The sequence below is a fragment of the Carcharhinus amblyrhynchos genome, chromosome 3, assembly GCF_965287045.1.
Source record: "Carcharhinus amblyrhynchos chromosome 3, sCarAmb.v2.hapA, whole genome shotgun sequence".
In the NCBI taxonomy this organism is placed as follows: Eukaryota; Metazoa; Chordata; class Chondrichthyes; order Carcharhiniformes; family Carcharhinidae; genus Carcharhinus; species Carcharhinus amblyrhynchos.
In genome coordinates, this window is record NC_137326.1 from 51193506 (window position 1) to 51211080 (window position 17575).

Genomic DNA, 17575 nt, shown 5'->3' on the forward strand with positions numbered 1-17575 from the left:
GTGATCGCAGAGAGGGTCAAGTGCACCTTTCAATGAGAGAAGCAGAGAGCACAACGGCACACTACCCTGCACAGACACGGATTTATAATCCACTGCTGGGAGTCCGGAATTATCCTACTGTGATCATAAAATTTAAAAAAAAGATAAAAGGGATTTTATTCTTTCATTAGTACTGGCAAAGTCATTTATATTAACTGGTTTATTCTGACCTTCAGATAGAGTTTTTGTGTGTGTGTGTGTTGGGGGGGGGGAGGTGGAGGCGGGGTGGGGAGGGATAATCGCCACGTGTGTGTACAGGGTGGGGGCTAATCTGACAGTGTTTCTGCCTCTGAAGTATTAAAGCGGAATTCCAAACGTGTGACTTGCATTTAACTTTCGCCAGTGATCGCACTGTCGGCTGAATGAGAGGAGGGGCGTGTGCCTGGCTCTCTCTCCAGCCCTGGTTAAGGAGGGACAGACAGAGTACACCCATGCACTAGAGAAGCTGTCGCTGAGGACCTGGCAAAAGGAGGAGCAGCTAAGATTCAGAGGAGGGGGAGATAACTCCTGTCCAAAACTCCTCACAAGGAGAGAGTGAGAGACAGAGCAGGCACTGGGAAAAGTCTGCTGTGTGTGTACCCGGGTAAAAGGTCGAGAGTGCTGCCAAGCTGGTGACAGCCTCAAACTGTGCGCCTGTGACCCTCGCACCCAAAGAGGTTAATTGAGAGGCTCAGGAGCTGGAACTTCTGTTGTTGACCTCTTGGGTTGAGAGGTCAGTCAGGCTGAGACCTGCAAGCCGTTCTGCCCGTTCCACTCCTTTTTGCAGCTGCTTTCTCCTCCTGCCACTCAGATTATTTGCACTGGGACAGTATCAGACTTTGAAGGATTGCTTTTTGTGACTTGTTGAAATCACTTCTGGAAAGAAGGAATAAGAGGTGACTGCTGCCATGTGGATTAAGAGGACCCACCGTTTACCTCCGAGTCCCGGTGAATGTGGATTCAATCTGGGGCTCTGGAGGCTCAGTGCATTCCTCCTTCAAGTCCTGCTGCTGTCTGTCCTTGGGGAAAGACTGACCAGTGCATGGAGACCTTCACAAGCCCGGCTCCGACTCACCTTCTCAGGTAGACTTCCGATTATTTTAGTTTGCTCTCTTGGTTGTGCTCTCTTCCTGTCCACCTTTCTCACTCCGCTCCCCTTCATCTGTCTCTGTTTCTAACTCACTCTGTTTCCGTATCAATCCATGGCTGCACCTCCCTCTCAACCTGTATTGTCTCTGTATCTTCTCTTTCTAAGACATCTTTCCCATTCCATGTGTTTCTTTCTCTCTCTTCTGTGTCTTTTTCATTAACCTTTTAAATCTCTCTCTCTCTTGCCCCCCCCCTTCACAAACTCTCATGGAATGCCCCTCAGTTTCTGTCTCCTGATCCCAGTAGCTGTCTGCCTCATTTCTTTCCATGTCTCTTCTCTGTCTGTCTGCCTGCGTCTCTCTTTTACATTTCCCCCGTGTGTACTGCTTAATCCTGTAAATGCTGTCCCTCTTGGAAAGAACATGTAATTTCTATTGCTTTAACATGTGTATCATGGAAAGAAAATGTGTTATAAATGAAAAATGCAGGTTGATACAACCCCAAATGTTCCCTGTCTGAGAGACACCAATAAATTAATTATATTGGATGTGTTACCTGGTTACGACAGTGACAGTTCTCTGGTATTACATTAATGTTTGGGGGTTGGTTGCTTTGTGTGTAAAAGTTAATTCCAATTCTCATTAACCATTATCCAACCAACATTTTTTTTTGCAAAAATATATACTTAATTTATAAAATATCTCAAACATGAAAAATGTTGCGAAATGGTCATTACAGAAAACAATCCAGCTAACAATTCTGTGACAATGCCAGTATTGTCCAAAGAGGGACAGCACTTGCAATTATACAGTGCCTTTTATAACCTCAGAATACCAAAAAGCACTCTGCAGTCAGTTAAGTGCTTTTTCAAACGCAGACACTATTGTTATATAAGCACTGCAGGCACTTTGTGCAAAAAAAGGCCACAACAAATGGCAATGAGCTAATGATCAGACAATCTGTCTTAGGCATTGCTTGAAGGATAAATATAGGCCGGTACACTGGGAGAGCTCTCCTAATGTATACTTTCAGAAATATTGTACTTTTTCAAATTCAATCATGGGGTGTAGGTGTTGATGGCAAGGCTGGCATTTATTGACATCTAAAACTACCTGTAAGGTGGTGATGACCTGTCTTCTTGAACTGCTGCAGTCTGATGCCAGTGCAGAATCTTGTACAAATATGTTTCTAAATTCATCACTGCAAATTATTTCCAGAGCCACCACTGTGGCTACTCGTTCTGTACCCAAATGCTCTGCAGCCCAATTGAAACAAGCTAATTGTTAAACCTATGCCTGTTCAGGTTGTGCTTTATTAAAAGTATTATGCAGAAGGTTTACAAGTCGATCTTTGTTTGAATAAAATCCAGTGATATTGCCAAATGATAAACTTGGCAGCACTAAGCAACCAGTGAGGATCTAGAATCAAACGGGCTAACTTTCCTCTCAAGTGAAGCTCTTGGCGCACTGAGGCACTACTTGAGAGGTGCTCCCTGTTGTGCATGATGGGTTAACTGGACAATTCTTGTCAACTCTTGTCTGTTTGTGTTGTTCATGAGGTAGCCAGCAGGGGCATCTGAGACTACATAAATAAAGGGAGGTGAATGACAGATTGTTTTTGCGATCCACTGAGCTTGGAAATGTAATAACGTGGGGAGGCGAGGTGGGGGGTGGTGTGGTCTCATACTAGATCTGTGCCTCTATTGCTGAATCTTAAAGTAATCATAGTCACTTTTGGTAGTCTGAGAGCAGTGCATGCTCTTTTCAGGTGCTCTGGCAAAGGCTCTTCTCACAATTCACTGGCGAATAAAAATCACATTCTGATCTGATATGCCTGATCACCCAAGGCCATTGTCCATCTCATTTTCCATTCATCATGATAACATCTTCATAAACATCACTATTGATCTATTCAAGGCAGCACTGCTTGCTGTTGTGTCTAAGTAGCTGCTTTCTAAATTGAAATTTACCAATGATTCAAAAAGAAAGTAAGACCATCAGTAGAATCTTTTTCATTCTGGGGATGTGGGCATCACTGTCAAGGTTGGCATTTATTGCCTATCCCTACTTGCCTGTCTGGTTGTACTGAACTACCTCCTTGAACTGAAAAGGTTCTCCAGTCTCCAGCGATCCTGTTAGGTAGGGAGTTCCTTGATTTCTGACATTCTGTTTAAATTCTTTAAATTCCTTAAGAAGAAAGGTTGTTTGCAGACTGGAGTATGGCCAGGACAAATTCTTACCGTCCCATATTTCACCCAGTGTCTGTTTTTTTTTTCATTTTTGTTTTAATTTTCTGTGTTAGTAGCTATGAAAGCATTGGGAGATGGGTTTCGGAAAAGGCTGTTTGACTAACAGTCAAGAATCATCCAATTTCCCACTGGCAGCTGAAGGTAGAGTGCCATGAATGAGATAGAGACAATGGGCTACTTGGTTAAGTGAAAACAGTGAGTTTGGAGACGGTTGTGCTGGTAATTTTGCATTACTGTCCCTTATGCTCCTGCTTGTGGTTGATTTTCAGTGAGGCTGCTTCTGGAGGTGACAGTTACCCACCACCATCTGGAATTTTACAGACAGCAAGCAGGCACCCCGCTGAGAGTGAAGCCTGTCATATGGTTAGAGACAGCCTCCCAGTGGCAGGCTGGAACTCTGACAGACCCCCTTTAATTCCCACCCACCCCCCTCCCCACACTGGCATTATTCATGCCAAAGGACCACAACTGTGTAAAGCAGTTTTCCCTCCACAATGATTGCTGGCAACTATGGCCACATGTTTAAAAAAAACTTTCTAAAGTCTCTAGATGGCAACTCTGTCTTGAGGCACCCTCCCATTTCCTCAGCTGCACCCACCTCTCCCAGCAGGGTTGCCTGCCAGTCAGTCACCCATAGCCTCAGGTGCTCCCAGTGGCCCATGCTACTCCTGAGCCCACCTGCTATCCCTGATTTGGTGGCACTTCCAGAGGCAATCTTTTGAATGGCTGTCTCCTTGAAAAATCTCCATTAGGATCCCCTAACAGCAACTATTGAGTTCCCACAGCTTTGGGACTGGGACCCTGGAACGAAAATCCAGCCTGTGAAAGAGAATGTGGGTCACTGTAGTGAAAAACATTTAAACCGACTGTGCACATTGCAGACTATCATAGAATCTCTCTACATTGCAGAAGGAGGCCATTCGGCCCATTGAACCTGCAACAGCTACAATTCCACCCAGGCCCTACCTCTGTAACTCCATGTACACACCCTGCTAACCCCCTGATATTAAGGGGTAATTTAACACATCCAGTACACCTATTGCACATTTTTGGAGTGTGGAAGGAAACCAGAGTACACAGAGAAAATCCACACAGATATGGGGAGAATATGCAAACTCCACACAGACAGTGACCCAAGGCTAGAATTGAACCTGGTCCCTGGTGCTATGAGGCAGCTAACCACTGAGCTACTATGCATCACAGCTAACCATGCTATATCATAAATGTTGCTGAATGTGAGAGCAAAATTAACTTTGAAGTTCATTGCAGTAGAGTTATCTTCTCAACTTCTCTTGTGAAGATTTATTTTTATATTCACTAGCCTATCTTAAATCACGCTGGTTCAGACAAGACATGTATGTGCCAACATGGTGGCACTTTAAGCAGATTATTCTGGAAAATACTACTCAGGCCTCTTTTGAGGCAGTCACCTCCATTGCAGTACAGTGGGTTAACTTAACATCCTTTCCAACTCTGAGATAGGTCAATTTCAACTTAGATGTGTAGGATGAAAGAATTTTTTTGTTGATGACCTTTTAAAGACGCTAATTTGAATTAGTATAAAGAGTTGAAACCTGATGACTAGTAACAAATAACGCAATCTACACCTAAATGAACATTCTAATTTAGAGCGTGACCAAGGGTTGGTTGGGGTGTAGAAGTGCTTGGCACAATCTGCCTAGCCAAAGGCTAAACTACATTGGAAGAAGTGACAGAATTGGAAAGACAATTCAGAAATCAGAATGAGTTGAACAATAAATGTAATTGTGCAGACGAATTAGAGATTAAATTTAAAGCAGACAAGTTTAATGCGCTAAGAAGGAAATATAAGCAATATACTCATTGTGGTCTTTCTAGATTTTCAGAAGGCGTTTGACAAAGTGCCTCACGAGGTTATTGCAGAAGGTCGAGTGTCATGGAGTTGGGGGTAGGGTGTTAGCGTGGATAGAGGATTGGTTGTCAAATAGGAGGCAGAGAGTGGGGGTCAACGGGTGCTATTCGGATTGGCGGATGGTGACTAGTGGAGTGCCCCAGGGGTCGGTGCTGGGGCCTCAGCTTTTTACCATTTATATAGATGATCTGGAGGAGGGAACCGAGTGTAGAGTGTCGAAATTTGCTGATGACACCAAGATTGGGGGAACGGCAAATTGTGCAGAGGGTGTGGAGAATCTGCAGAAGGATCTAGATAGGCTGGGCGAATGGGCCAGGAAATGGCAAATGGAATTTAATGTTGGCAAGTGTGAGGTGGTCCACTTTGGTAGGAAGAATGGTAGGAAGGACTATTACTTACGGGGCGAAAAACTGCAGCAGGCGACGGTGCAGAGGGACCTCGGGGTCCTTGTGCATGAGTCGCAAAAACCCAGCTTGCAGGTGCAGCAGGTGGTCAGGAAGGCGAATGGGATGCTGGCCTTCATAGCGAGGGGGATTGAATATAAAAGTAGGGAGGTCTTGCTGCGGCTATATAGGGCATTGGTGAGGCCGCAGCTGGAGTACTGTGTGCAGTTTTGGGCGCCGCACCTGCGCAAAGATATTTTGGCCTTGGAGGGAGTGCAGAGGAGGTTTACTAGGCTGATACCGGAGTTGGGGGGGTTGAGCTATGAGGAGAGGCTGAATAAACTGGGCTTGTACTCATTAGAGTTTAGAAGAATGAGGGGAGATCTCATTGAGACGTATAAGATGATGAATGGGATGGATAGGATAGAGGTGGAAAGACTCTTCCCGCTCAAAAAAGACAGTAGGACTAGGGGGCACAGCCTCAAGATAAAAGGGGGGCGGTTTAGAACGGAGTTGAGGAGGAACTTCTTCACTCAAAGGGTGGTGAATCTCTGGAATTCTCTGCCCGTTGAAGTGGTGGAGGCTGCCTCGCTAAATATTTTTAAGACGCGGGTTGATGGGTTTTTGATAGGAGAGGGGATTAAGGGTTATGGTGAGAGGGCGGGAAAGTGGAACTGAGCAGTGACAGATCAGCCATGATCTTATTGAATGGCGGGGCAGGCTCGAAGGGCTGGATGGCCTACTCCTGCTCCTATTTCTTATGTTCTTATACATACTCCATGAATGGCATGGAAATGGCTATGTGTGAAACAGAAAGATTGTTAGAAGTTTTTATAAGCCAAACATGTCCAACAAGCAATCAGCAAACGTAAGATGTTGATTGACATTTCCAAAGCAGTAGTATGCAAATTCAAGGAATGAATTGATTCAATTTTCCAGTTCTGTCGTTAGATCACACCTTCCATATTGTCTTTAGTTGCGTTTCAAAACACATTGCTGGAGGTTGTTCAGAGAAGGTCCATGGACATTGGTTGCTCAGTGTTAGGGGTTAAATAGATTTGTATGTTCAACCAAATATCCTAATTTTTCTCACATCTTGATGTAAGTTCATAGATATGAACTCCTGTTTACCTCTTCACAAATACTACCAGACCTGCTGAACATTTCCAACTTTGTCTGTATTAATTCAGATTTCCAGTGTCTGCAGTATTTCATTTTTGTTTAATTCACTGCCACTTCTCCTCTTCTGCCTGTTTGGATGATTTCTGCTTTTCTCTCTAACAGGATTATCATCTGTTTCTTCTACCTTGTTCACCTTCAGAGCTTTCTACTTCTCTTGTGTTGATTGGGTATCCCCCTTTGGCCTTCACAATGAAATATTTTTGCCTCTTAATCTTGTCTGCCCTCAATCCTAAAACAGACTTTCTCTTTTGCTCCGCTTCCTGCCCTTCCCATCATTCACTTACTCAAAAACTATTACATTTTTAATTTTTAGTGTTCTGATGAAAGGTCCCTGACCTGGAAGATTAACACTGTTTCTCTCTCCACAAATGCTACCAGGCCTACTGAGTATTTCCGGCATTTCCTGTTCTTATTTCCAATTACCATCATCCATAGTATTTGGCGTTTTTATTACTATTTCCACTGGTTAAGGAGTCTTGAGCCGGGGGACCATGGGTCTAAAAATTAGAACCAGATCTTCTAGTTGTAAAATAAAGAACATTTTTGCATGCAAGAGATTTAGAATGTTTTTCTGCAAACAGCATTTGAGGTTGGATAATTGTGAATTTTAAATCTGAGGTTGATGGATTTTTGCTAACTTAAGGTATTTACGGATATGTGGATATATAGAGTTAGGTCACAGACTCAACCATGAGTAGCAGAACAGGCTTGAGGAGCTAAATTGTCTCCCCCTGTTCCGAGCTCCATGTACCTTTTAATACCCTTACCCAAATAAAAACTATCAACCTCTGTTTTGAAAATTCCAATTGATTTAGCATCCAGTGTTTTTTGGGTTCCAGATTTCCACTATTCTGTGTGAAATGGTATTTCCTGATTTCACTCCCAAATAACTTCGCTTTAATTTTCAGATCTTGCCTCATTCTTCTGGATTCCTGCATGAAAGGAAATGGTTTTAATTTAAATACTTTGGTTAAATACCCTGCATCTTTTAAACTCAAGGGACTTTGAATTTAAATTATGTAGCCAGGCCTCATCATTTGATCCTCCTATTCGGATATAATTTCGCAGAATTAAGGGGAGATGGTGGCAATAATGGCAATGTCATTGGACCAGAGACCCAAGCTAATGCTCTGGAGACATGGGCTGGAACATTACCATCATTCATGCTGAAGGGATCTTCCCATCCTGTTGCAGTGAACAGAGATTTGGCTAGGTGTCAAATTCTCTCAACTCTGTGCAGTGGGAGCTTGGCATGAATGGCTGTTAAGATTGTGCCCAAAGGTTCACATGGTAGCTGGTGGAATCTCAATTCAGTTAATATATCTGGAATTATAAACGTCGGCTAAGTAATGGTGACTCTGAAACTTCAACCGATTGTTGTAAAAACCTATCTGATTCCCTAATATCCTTTAGGGAGGGAAATCTGTCATCCTTATTCATTTTGGCCTGCATGTGACTCCAGTCCCACAGCAATTGTGGTTAACTCTAGCCTAGCAAGCTACTCAATTCAGGGCAGTTAGGGACTGGCAACATATGCTGGCCTTGCCAACGATGCTGACATCCAATGAAAGAATTTTAGAAAACAAGCTGCTCTTGAATTTTCTTAAGGGTGAGATATCTTTTCTGTGGTACAGTGGCCAAAACTGCAGTATTTCAGATGGGGTCTACCCAAGGTTTTACACAATTTAAAGCATAATTTCCTCAGAAATGTATTCCAATCACCTTGAGATTCTATTAGCCTTTTGATTATATTTTACATCTGTAGAATGAGGAGGGGGCTAGAAAAGGTGCTCTAAACATTGCCTGCTTCACTACACCCTGGCCAGTTTACCATGGCTGGCGGGGATCCCATCTTGCGGTTGAACAAACAAAATAAAACACAAGGTGACACCGCTCACCATTGGCACTTGGAAGGTGCGCACACTTTTGGACAGCCCTACAGCAGACAGACCAAAGAGAAGAACACTCTTAGTTGCCAGATAGCTTGCAAGATACAACATTGACATTGCAGCCCTGAGTGAAACTTGCCTTGCCAACGTAGGTCAGTTGACTGAAACTGAAAGTGGATACACTTTCTTTTTTGGAGCAGTCACGGCAGTGATGAGTGTTGTGATGCTGGAGTTGGATTCACCATCAGGAGTCACCTTGTTCAGAAACTTGATAGTCTACCCAAGGGTGTGAACGACCGGCTTATGACATTACAGCTTTCGCTACAGAACAGAAGTCAAGCCACCCTGATCTGCGCCTATGCCCCCACAATGAACAACCCGGACGAGATGAAAGACAAATTCTATGAAGAACTAGACACCCTACTATCAGCAGTGAGCAGTACTGACAAGCTGATCTTGCTTTGCGATTTCAATGCAAGAGTTGGGTGTGATCCTACAATCTGGCAATTGGAAGGCATGGAGTGGGCAAGTGTAACAGTAACGACCTACTCTTAATGAAGACCTGTGCAGCACACAACCTCCTCATCACCAACACAACCTTCTGTCTGCCTACCCGTAACAAGACCTCCTGGATGCACACCCACTCTAAGCATTGACATCCTGCCTGTCTTTTCTCCTGACAATGACATAGTTGATAAGGTGCCAGAGTAACCAAGGCCATGTGCAATGCTGACTGCTGGACAGATCACAGGCTTATTGTCTCCAAAATGAGGCTCCGATTCAGGTGTAAGAGGTGACCAAAAGGAAGCAAGTTTATGAAAAGTATCAATACAGCCAAGCTAAATAACTCCAGCATAGCTTCAGCACTGGCTGAAGACTTAGAAATCAAGCTTGCTGACCTACACCTCGCAGACAGAGCTGAGGATGACTGGGAATGGTTCAGGGATGCTATCCATACATCTGTGCTGAAGACGCTCGCGCCCTCCACCCGCAAGCAGCATGATTGGTTTGGTTTGATGAGAATGATGAGGAGATACAGGCTCTACTTGTTGAAAAGCACTGTCTTCTTTGGGCCTTCAGAACGACCCATCTTCAGCAGCCAAGAAAAATGCTTTCACCAGAGCTCGCAGGACAGTCCAGAATAAACTGGGTAAAATGCAGGATGCCTGGCTGAGTGCCAAGGCAGATGAAATACAGGGACACACTGACAGACGATTTGAAATCGTTCTATGAAGGCCTCAGCACTATATGGACCTCAATTTCTTGGGAGTTCCCCCTCCTGAGTACAGATGGTACAACTCTCATTACAGAGAGAGGTCAGATTCTGCAGAAATGGGCTGAACACTTTGAAGCCATCCTCAGCTGACCATCATCTATTAATGATGGGGCAATAGACAGGATTCCCCAGGTTGATATCAACAGTGCCATGGATGACCCACTGGTGGTAGCCGAAGTCACAAAAGCTGTCAGCCAGCTATCCAGTGGCAAAGCCCCAGGGGCAGATACCATACCCACAGAGATCTATAAAGCTGCTGGTCCTGCACTTATTGAGAAGCTCACCGAGCTGTTCCAGTCCTTTTTGGAAGCAAGGATCCATTCCACAGGAATTTAAAGATGCTTCCATCATACACCTCCTACAAGAGGAAGGGCCATCAGCAAGTTTGCGACAACCACCGAGGAATCTCGCTGCTCTCCATCACAATAAAAACGCTCACGTCCTGCTAAATTGTCTGGTCACTCATCTGGAGCTGGGCCTGCTTCCAGAGTCGCAGTGTGGCTTCCGCAATGGTCGTGGGACTATTGACATGATTTTTTGCTGTATGCCAACTTCAGGAGAAGTGTCAGGAGCAGAATTGCAAGCTCTATACAACCTTTTGACCTTGTGAAAGCCTTTTGACACTGTAAGCCAACAAGGCCTGTGCAGGATCATGTCAAAGTTTGCCCCCACCCCTCCAAATTCATTCAGATGGTACGCCAGTTCCACGATGGCCAGAGTACTGGATGGTGGAGAATCCTCTGAGGTATTCCCAGTCACCAATGGTGTCAAACAGGGCTGTGTGCACGCACCCACGCTGTTCAGCATGATGTTTACTGCCATGCTGAATGATGCCTTCCAGGACAGTGTTGCTGGAATCAGCCTCAAGTACGGAGTGGATGGGAAGCTTTTCAACCTGAAGAGACTTCAAGCTATTACAAAAGTGAAGGAGACTGTTCTGAGAGATTTCCTCTTTGCCGATGACTGTGCCCTGTATGCTGGCTCAGAGCCAGAGATGCAAGTCAGTGTGGACAAATTTTCCACAGCTTGTGACAACTTTGGACTCACCATCAACATTAAAAAGACCGAAGTCATGCACCAGCCTGCTCCTCATGCACTGTACACAGAACCCATAATCACAATCTAAGGGCAGAAACTACAGGTAGTGGACCAGTTAACTTATCTTGGCAGCACCCTCTCCCAAGCAGTGACTATTGACACAGAAGTTAACTGCAGAATAGCAAAGGCAAGTTCTGCTTTTGTTAGACTGCGCTCCACTGTATGGGAACATCGAGGAATCAGCCCAGCAACAAAACTGAAGGTCTACAGCGCCGTGGTACTCACTACCCTCCTGTATGCCTGTGAAACGTAGACTGTGTATTGAAGGCATGCAAGATTGCTCAATCATTTCCACATGACTTGTCTTCGCAGAATATTACGCATCAGATGGCAAGACAAAGTACCAGACACTGAAGTTCTCTAGAGCAAGTCTACCATCAGTCCACACACTGTTGATGAGAGCGCAGACCCGGTGGGCAGGTCATATCATCCATATGTCGAACGAGCACATACCCAAGCAGCTCCTTTTTTTTGGGGAACACTTTGCTGAACGATGCTTGCATGGAGGGCAGAAGAAACATTTCAAAGACACACACACCCTCCCTGAAATTCCTTGACATTGACATGACCACCTGGGAAATGCTGGCGCTGCCTCATCCACAAAGGCTGTCAAACTCTCAAAGCAAGGTGTATTGCTGAAGCACAACTTAAATGTGAGCTGCGCAAGTCCAGAGCCACCAGCGCAACAACTATAGTGTCTACACAGGTCTGTCCAAATATGTGCCAGGTCATTCCTTGCCCAAATTGGCCTGATCAGTCATCTTCGGACACACCACAACCAGCCTCAAAATGACTAATGGTGTTGACGTCTTCATCGATGACGATGGATGAACAACAACAACATCTGTGCACCAATTTTTTGTGAGCTGTGAAAATAAATAGCCATCTGAATCCCTTCACAATTCCTAGACTTATCATTGAGGAAAAAAGTATTTAGATTCAAATTAAATGGCACACGCTTCCACAAATTCAACTCCACCTGCCACAGTTTTTTTTTCTCATTCACTTAATCTATGTCACTTCAAATCACTGTTTCCACCTCCAACTTACTCTGCCTTCTAAGTTAGCACTCAAAGGGCTGAGTGGCCTACTCCTACTCTTAACTTGTACGTATTGTGGGACCGGAAGATTTTGCCCGGAGTATCAGATACTGTTTTCCACTCAGGAAAGTGGGCAGACACACCCCCATGTTATATTCCAGAAAGCCAAATGGTATACAAATCTCTAATCCTTCATCCAAGTCATTGACATATATGTAAAGTATATTTGGGCCCAGTAAACTTCGCTAGGGGTTAGCACTTGTTATATTCTGACATTACAGAAAACCTTCCCTTTACCCAGCTCACTGACGCCACTATGTTTTTGCTTCTTTCTAGTCACAGGTTTTGCAATGGCATCAGGCACCTGCACAACTCAAGAAAATAACATGGGTGTCCAGTGATTTTCCTTAAAAAATCAATTGGCTGTGTTTGCTCAGAAGCCTACAGGGAATCCCAAACCTGGCTCTCAGTACATTGCTAAAACATGCTGATGATTGCTATCCCTCCCTCCCAGTGTTTTAGGATAAAGAAAGACCATCTATCCACAAGCCAAAACGTTACTTCAAGGGCCTGTGGAATTGTTGCTTAATTTTGTACTGAGCTTGAAACATGATGTTTTGCTTAATGCCTGGGTGAGACAGATTAACCTTAACAGAGCCAGCTTTTTCAGTAATACCCCCCTTGAGTATTTAAAAGATTGCTGAATACACCACTGTAACAGCAATGACAGACATAGTCTGGGCTGAAGCAATCTTCAGTAATTAATTAAAAATTTGCCTTGTTTTTTATGCCCAAGAAATACATGTTAAGATAGTACAGCACTCCAAAAAAAGGAGAAAAGAATTTTTCCTAACACTTTATCAAGTCTGCACAATCAATGAATTACCTTGGAGTACACGGAAATGTAGCAGTCAATTTGCACAAGCAGATCCCACAATGAGTAAATGAGTTGAATGGTAAGTTAAAGTGCATTTTATTAGCATTACTTGAGGAGGAATGTTGGCCAGGACACTGGGAGAATTTCTTGCTTAACAGCCACCTGAATAGGGCATTGATTAAAGTTTCTTCTGAAAGATAGCATCATCCAACAATGACCTGTCCACCTAGATTGTATTCTTCAACCCTCGGATGACACTTGAACCCAGAAGCTAGAGTGCTGAACCCGAATTCCACCTATGGTCTCACCGATGAATGATGAAAATGATATAGAGATGTTCTGATGCTTTTTCCTCACTGGCGGAACATTTTGTTCATTCTTTCCATGAACGTCGCTCCCTTTTAAACTGCTTTTCATGGAAACTGTATCATGGGAAACTTTCCAGGAACAGGTTCTAGCAATCTGGAATATGTGGAAGGCATAGTGGGATCTATGATGCTGTAAACAATTCCAAGTAAAAAGGACTTTTATTGATCTTATTCTTTTCCTCCTAAATAAATGTCCCATCTCTTGCTACTACTTACCTGAGGCCATTTATGAATGGCCACAAGATAAAATTTCTCCAGCTCTTTCTCTCTGTGGAGAAATATATTTACTTCACAATTACACTCTCTGCTTTTTGAACTCCTCATTTCAGTTTACAACTCTTTTCTATTTGCTGCCCTCTTTTCCTCAGTGTCTCGCTATTGACTTGATGCACACCTCCCATAAAGTGCCTCCATCTGCTCTGCAGATTGCCCCACTGACCACCATCTTTCTCCTTTGTGACCCAAATCCTCCCTCCTACCATCACTTTTTGTTATTTGATCTAATTATTCCTTCTTGCCACCTCCCCCATCTTGTGTGAACCAGATCCTTTATTTTGACCCTTCTTCTCATTAGGAACACTGGAGTTAGGAGGAGGAGGAGACCATTCAGCCCTTTCTCCATCATTCATTAAGATCACAGTTGATCTTGTTTGTATTTCAACTCTACTTTGCCATCTATCCCCCATAACACTTGATTCCCTTCTCTATCAAAAATCTGTCAAACTCTGCCTGGAATACATTTAATGAAGCAGCCTTCACTGCTTTCTGGGGAAAAGAACTCCACAGACTAATGACCCTCTGAGAGAAAAAAAATTATCCTGACCTCTGTTTTAAATGGCAGACCTCTAATTTTTAAGCTGTGTCCATGATATGGTTATTGTATGATCCAAGGTTTCTGTTTTATCACTTCCGCTCCCTACCTGACCCATATCTCTCCTTGTTATCTGATACATCCCTTCCCTTATTATGCATTCATTATGTTGCTTAGCCCATTTTTCTTATCATCTCCCTTCCGTTATCTCAGGGTCTCCCAAACATTTCCAACCGCAAAACCCTTTTGACCTCCCAAGAGTACTGAGGGAAACTCTGAGAAACATCCTGATTATATTGAAGAATGAACCATAAAAGATGATGATTTTGCAATAGGTATAAATTTACAGAAACAAAACTTAAAAACATGTTTCTATGCCTTATGTCATATTAAAACAAAAAAAATTCAACAAATACTTTGAAGTCTTATTTTCATTTTATTATTTTCATCGGAAGCATCCATTCACATACACTCCCTCACCTACTCACCCACTCATCCTTATCAATTTACACACTCATACCCTCACCTTTGAGAACCTCTGAATTACCCCATTTTTCCATTCACTTTCCCTCCCATTATCTGATCTATTACCTCCCTCTGTCTGCCATCCCTTCATGTGTTTTTTTTTCTCTTTTTCTCCCTCATTGCCCAAGATAGGATCCTGAGGGGATTTGATATGGTAAATACTGGGAGGATGTTTCCCCTTGTGGAGGAAAATAGAATTAGAGAATAGAATTAGAATATAATAGAATTAAGTTTAAGAATGAGAAGTCTCTTTTTAAAGACTAAAACGAGGAGAATGTTTTGCTCTCAAAAAGTAATTAGTCTGTGTAATACTCTTTCAGAGAACAGCGGGGGCTGGGTCAATAAATTTATTCAAGGCAAAGTTAGCTGGATTTTTGATAGGAAGGGTATTAAGGGTTATGAGGGTAGGGCAGAAAGGGAAATGGAGTTGAGACCATAACCAGATCAGCCATGAGTATTTACATAGCCCATTAAACATAGCACAGAGCAAGGCAATTCACAATAACATTATCAGACAAAATCTGACATTGAACCAAAAAAGGAAACGTCAGCACAAGTGACCAAAGAGGCAGGTTTTAAGCAGCATCTTAAAGGAGGAGAGAGAGGCACAGAGGTTTGGGGAGAATATTTCAGAATTTAGGGCGTAGACAACTGAAGGCACAACTACGAATGGTTGGATAAAGGAATTGGGGGATTTGCAAAAGACCAGAGTTGGAGCAATGCATGTCTCTCAGAGAATGTCTTGGATGTGGCAAACCAGCCAAAAGTCCATTGACTTCAGTGGGATCGGAAAATTCTGGTCGGGTAGTGCAGAGGGCTGTAGAGTGATTTGAACATCAGCATAATAACTAAAAAATTGACGCACTGCTGAACTGGGAACCAATGTAGGTCAGCAACATAAGACTGTTGAGTGAAAATACCTTCACTCTTTAAACAGCAGATTGCCCCTTTCTTCTTTCTGGGAATGTTGCAGTTGTGAAGTACTATGTCAAGGATAATCCTTGCATGACTTGTCAAAGTGACAGGAGGATTACAGGTGAAGCTAAAATTGCTCTCAGTTGACATCTGAGCATTCATGTTTTCCAAATGGGATCATCAGAGATCAATCAATGGACAGTGTCTCACTGAAATTTCTCCCCTCCCGAGCTCCATGTCACCAGTTCTGCTCCAAATGAAATATATTAGCTTAGAGCAAACGGAGACTTAAATCTGGCCCACCTTGGCCTACCGAACCACAATATGGACATCTTTAAAGATGCTTTACAGCCATACACTAGCCTGTGTTGCAATGTAATGGTCTCAATTGTGGCTCATGTGGTAGCATCCTTGCTTCTCAGTCAGTAGCTTTGGATTCAACACATACTCCAGGACTTTAGTACAAGATTCCAGGCCAATATTCCAGTGCTACACTGTCAGAGGTGCAGTCTTTTGGATGAAACGGTAAACTAAGGCTCAGTCAGCCCTCCATGGTTGATGTAAAAGATGCCATGGCATTATATTTGAAGAAGAGCAGTGGGGTTATTGGGGCCAGTATTTATTCATCAATCATTGTCACAAAAAGAAACAGAATGTTTGGTCATTATCACTTTTGTGGAATCTTGCTGAGCACAAAATTTTCTACATCACAACACAAACACATCTGAAGAAGTGCTCGATTGGCTGTGTAGCATTTTGGGTCGTCTTGTGGTCATGAAGGCATGCTTTCAGAAACACTGCAAACTGGTGCCTTCTAATGTCAAGCATGGATTCAGTGTGGTAGCTGTAATCCCACCAGTATTAAAGAACATTGGCTCTGCATAGGCACCTTTGGCAAATATTTCCCTTCTCCTTTGTAGGGAAGGAAAAAGCCAGAAAAATCATGTGCCAATTTTTGTCAGAATGAAGTTGTGCACAAAGGATATAATATTGCATTTTTAAAAATCTTTTAAGGCTCAAGGGTAATTTGTTGTCATCACCTGTCTAATTTTTATTCCATTCATATCAACAGGTGGGTTCTATAACAAATGGATTAGCTGCTTTGTCAAGTTGCTGCTTGTGGTGTTAAGATGAAGATTTACCCCCTTGTGTTGTGTCTTGTGGGTGAATGTTAAATCAAGGCTCTGGCTACATTCTCAGGCAAATGTAAATCATCCCATAGCACTAATTCAATGACAAACTGGGGAATTTTCCCCAGTGTCCTCGTCAATGTTCATCCATCAACCAATATCACTTAAAAAAAAATATACACACACATAAGAACATAAACATTAGGAGGAGGATTTGGCCACTCAGCCCTTCAAGCCTACTCCACCATTCAATAAGGTCATGGCTGATCTGATTGTAGCCTCCCACCTACCCCGATAACCTTTTGCCTCCTTGTTTATCAAGAACCTATTTACCTCTGCCTTAGAAATATTAAAAGATACTCTGCTCCCACTGCCTTTTGAGGAAAAGAGTTCCAAAGACTCACTACCCTTTTGAGAGAAAGAAAGTCTCCTCATCTTTGTCTTAAATGAATGATCCCTTTTATAATGATCAAATCCAATATTGATTAAAAATATTGTTATTCGTGGGACTTGCTGTGTGATAATCGGCTACTGTATCTCCTATATTACAACAAAATCCCCTTGACTGGCTTACTGTGATGTCTTAAGGTGTTGTTTAAATACAGGTTTATTCTTTTCATTGGACCATTGGAATTAGTGACATTCTCCAAACATCTAACCCTGTTTAGACTATCACGTTTGTCAGCAATGCTGAGTGGGGCCGTTGAGCAGAAATGTGAATGTAAGGTTAAAGCATACAGGGAGTGGAATTTTAAATGTGCGTTACTGATGTTGTTTAAAGGGGTATCTCATCAAGCCCAATAACTATAAACGGCCCAAACCACTCAACAGCCCA

General features: G+C 43.1%; 1 protein-coding gene across 1 annotated transcript in view; it reads left to right on the forward strand.

The window, feature by feature from the left end:
* The first annotated feature begins 431 nt into the window (after positions 1 to 431).
* The window catches only part of sema3h (sema domain, immunoglobulin domain (Ig), short basic domain, secreted, (semaphorin) 3H), a 156260-nt gene continuing 139116 nt past the window's right edge, over positions 432 to 17575 (forward strand). The window contains exon 1 of the mRNA XM_080183995.1: positions 432 to 1101. Coding sequence (XP_080040121.1) covers positions 927 to 1101 — 175 coding nt within the window. The 5' untranslated portion in view covers positions 432 to 926. The remainder of the gene's footprint in view (positions 1102 to 17575) is intronic.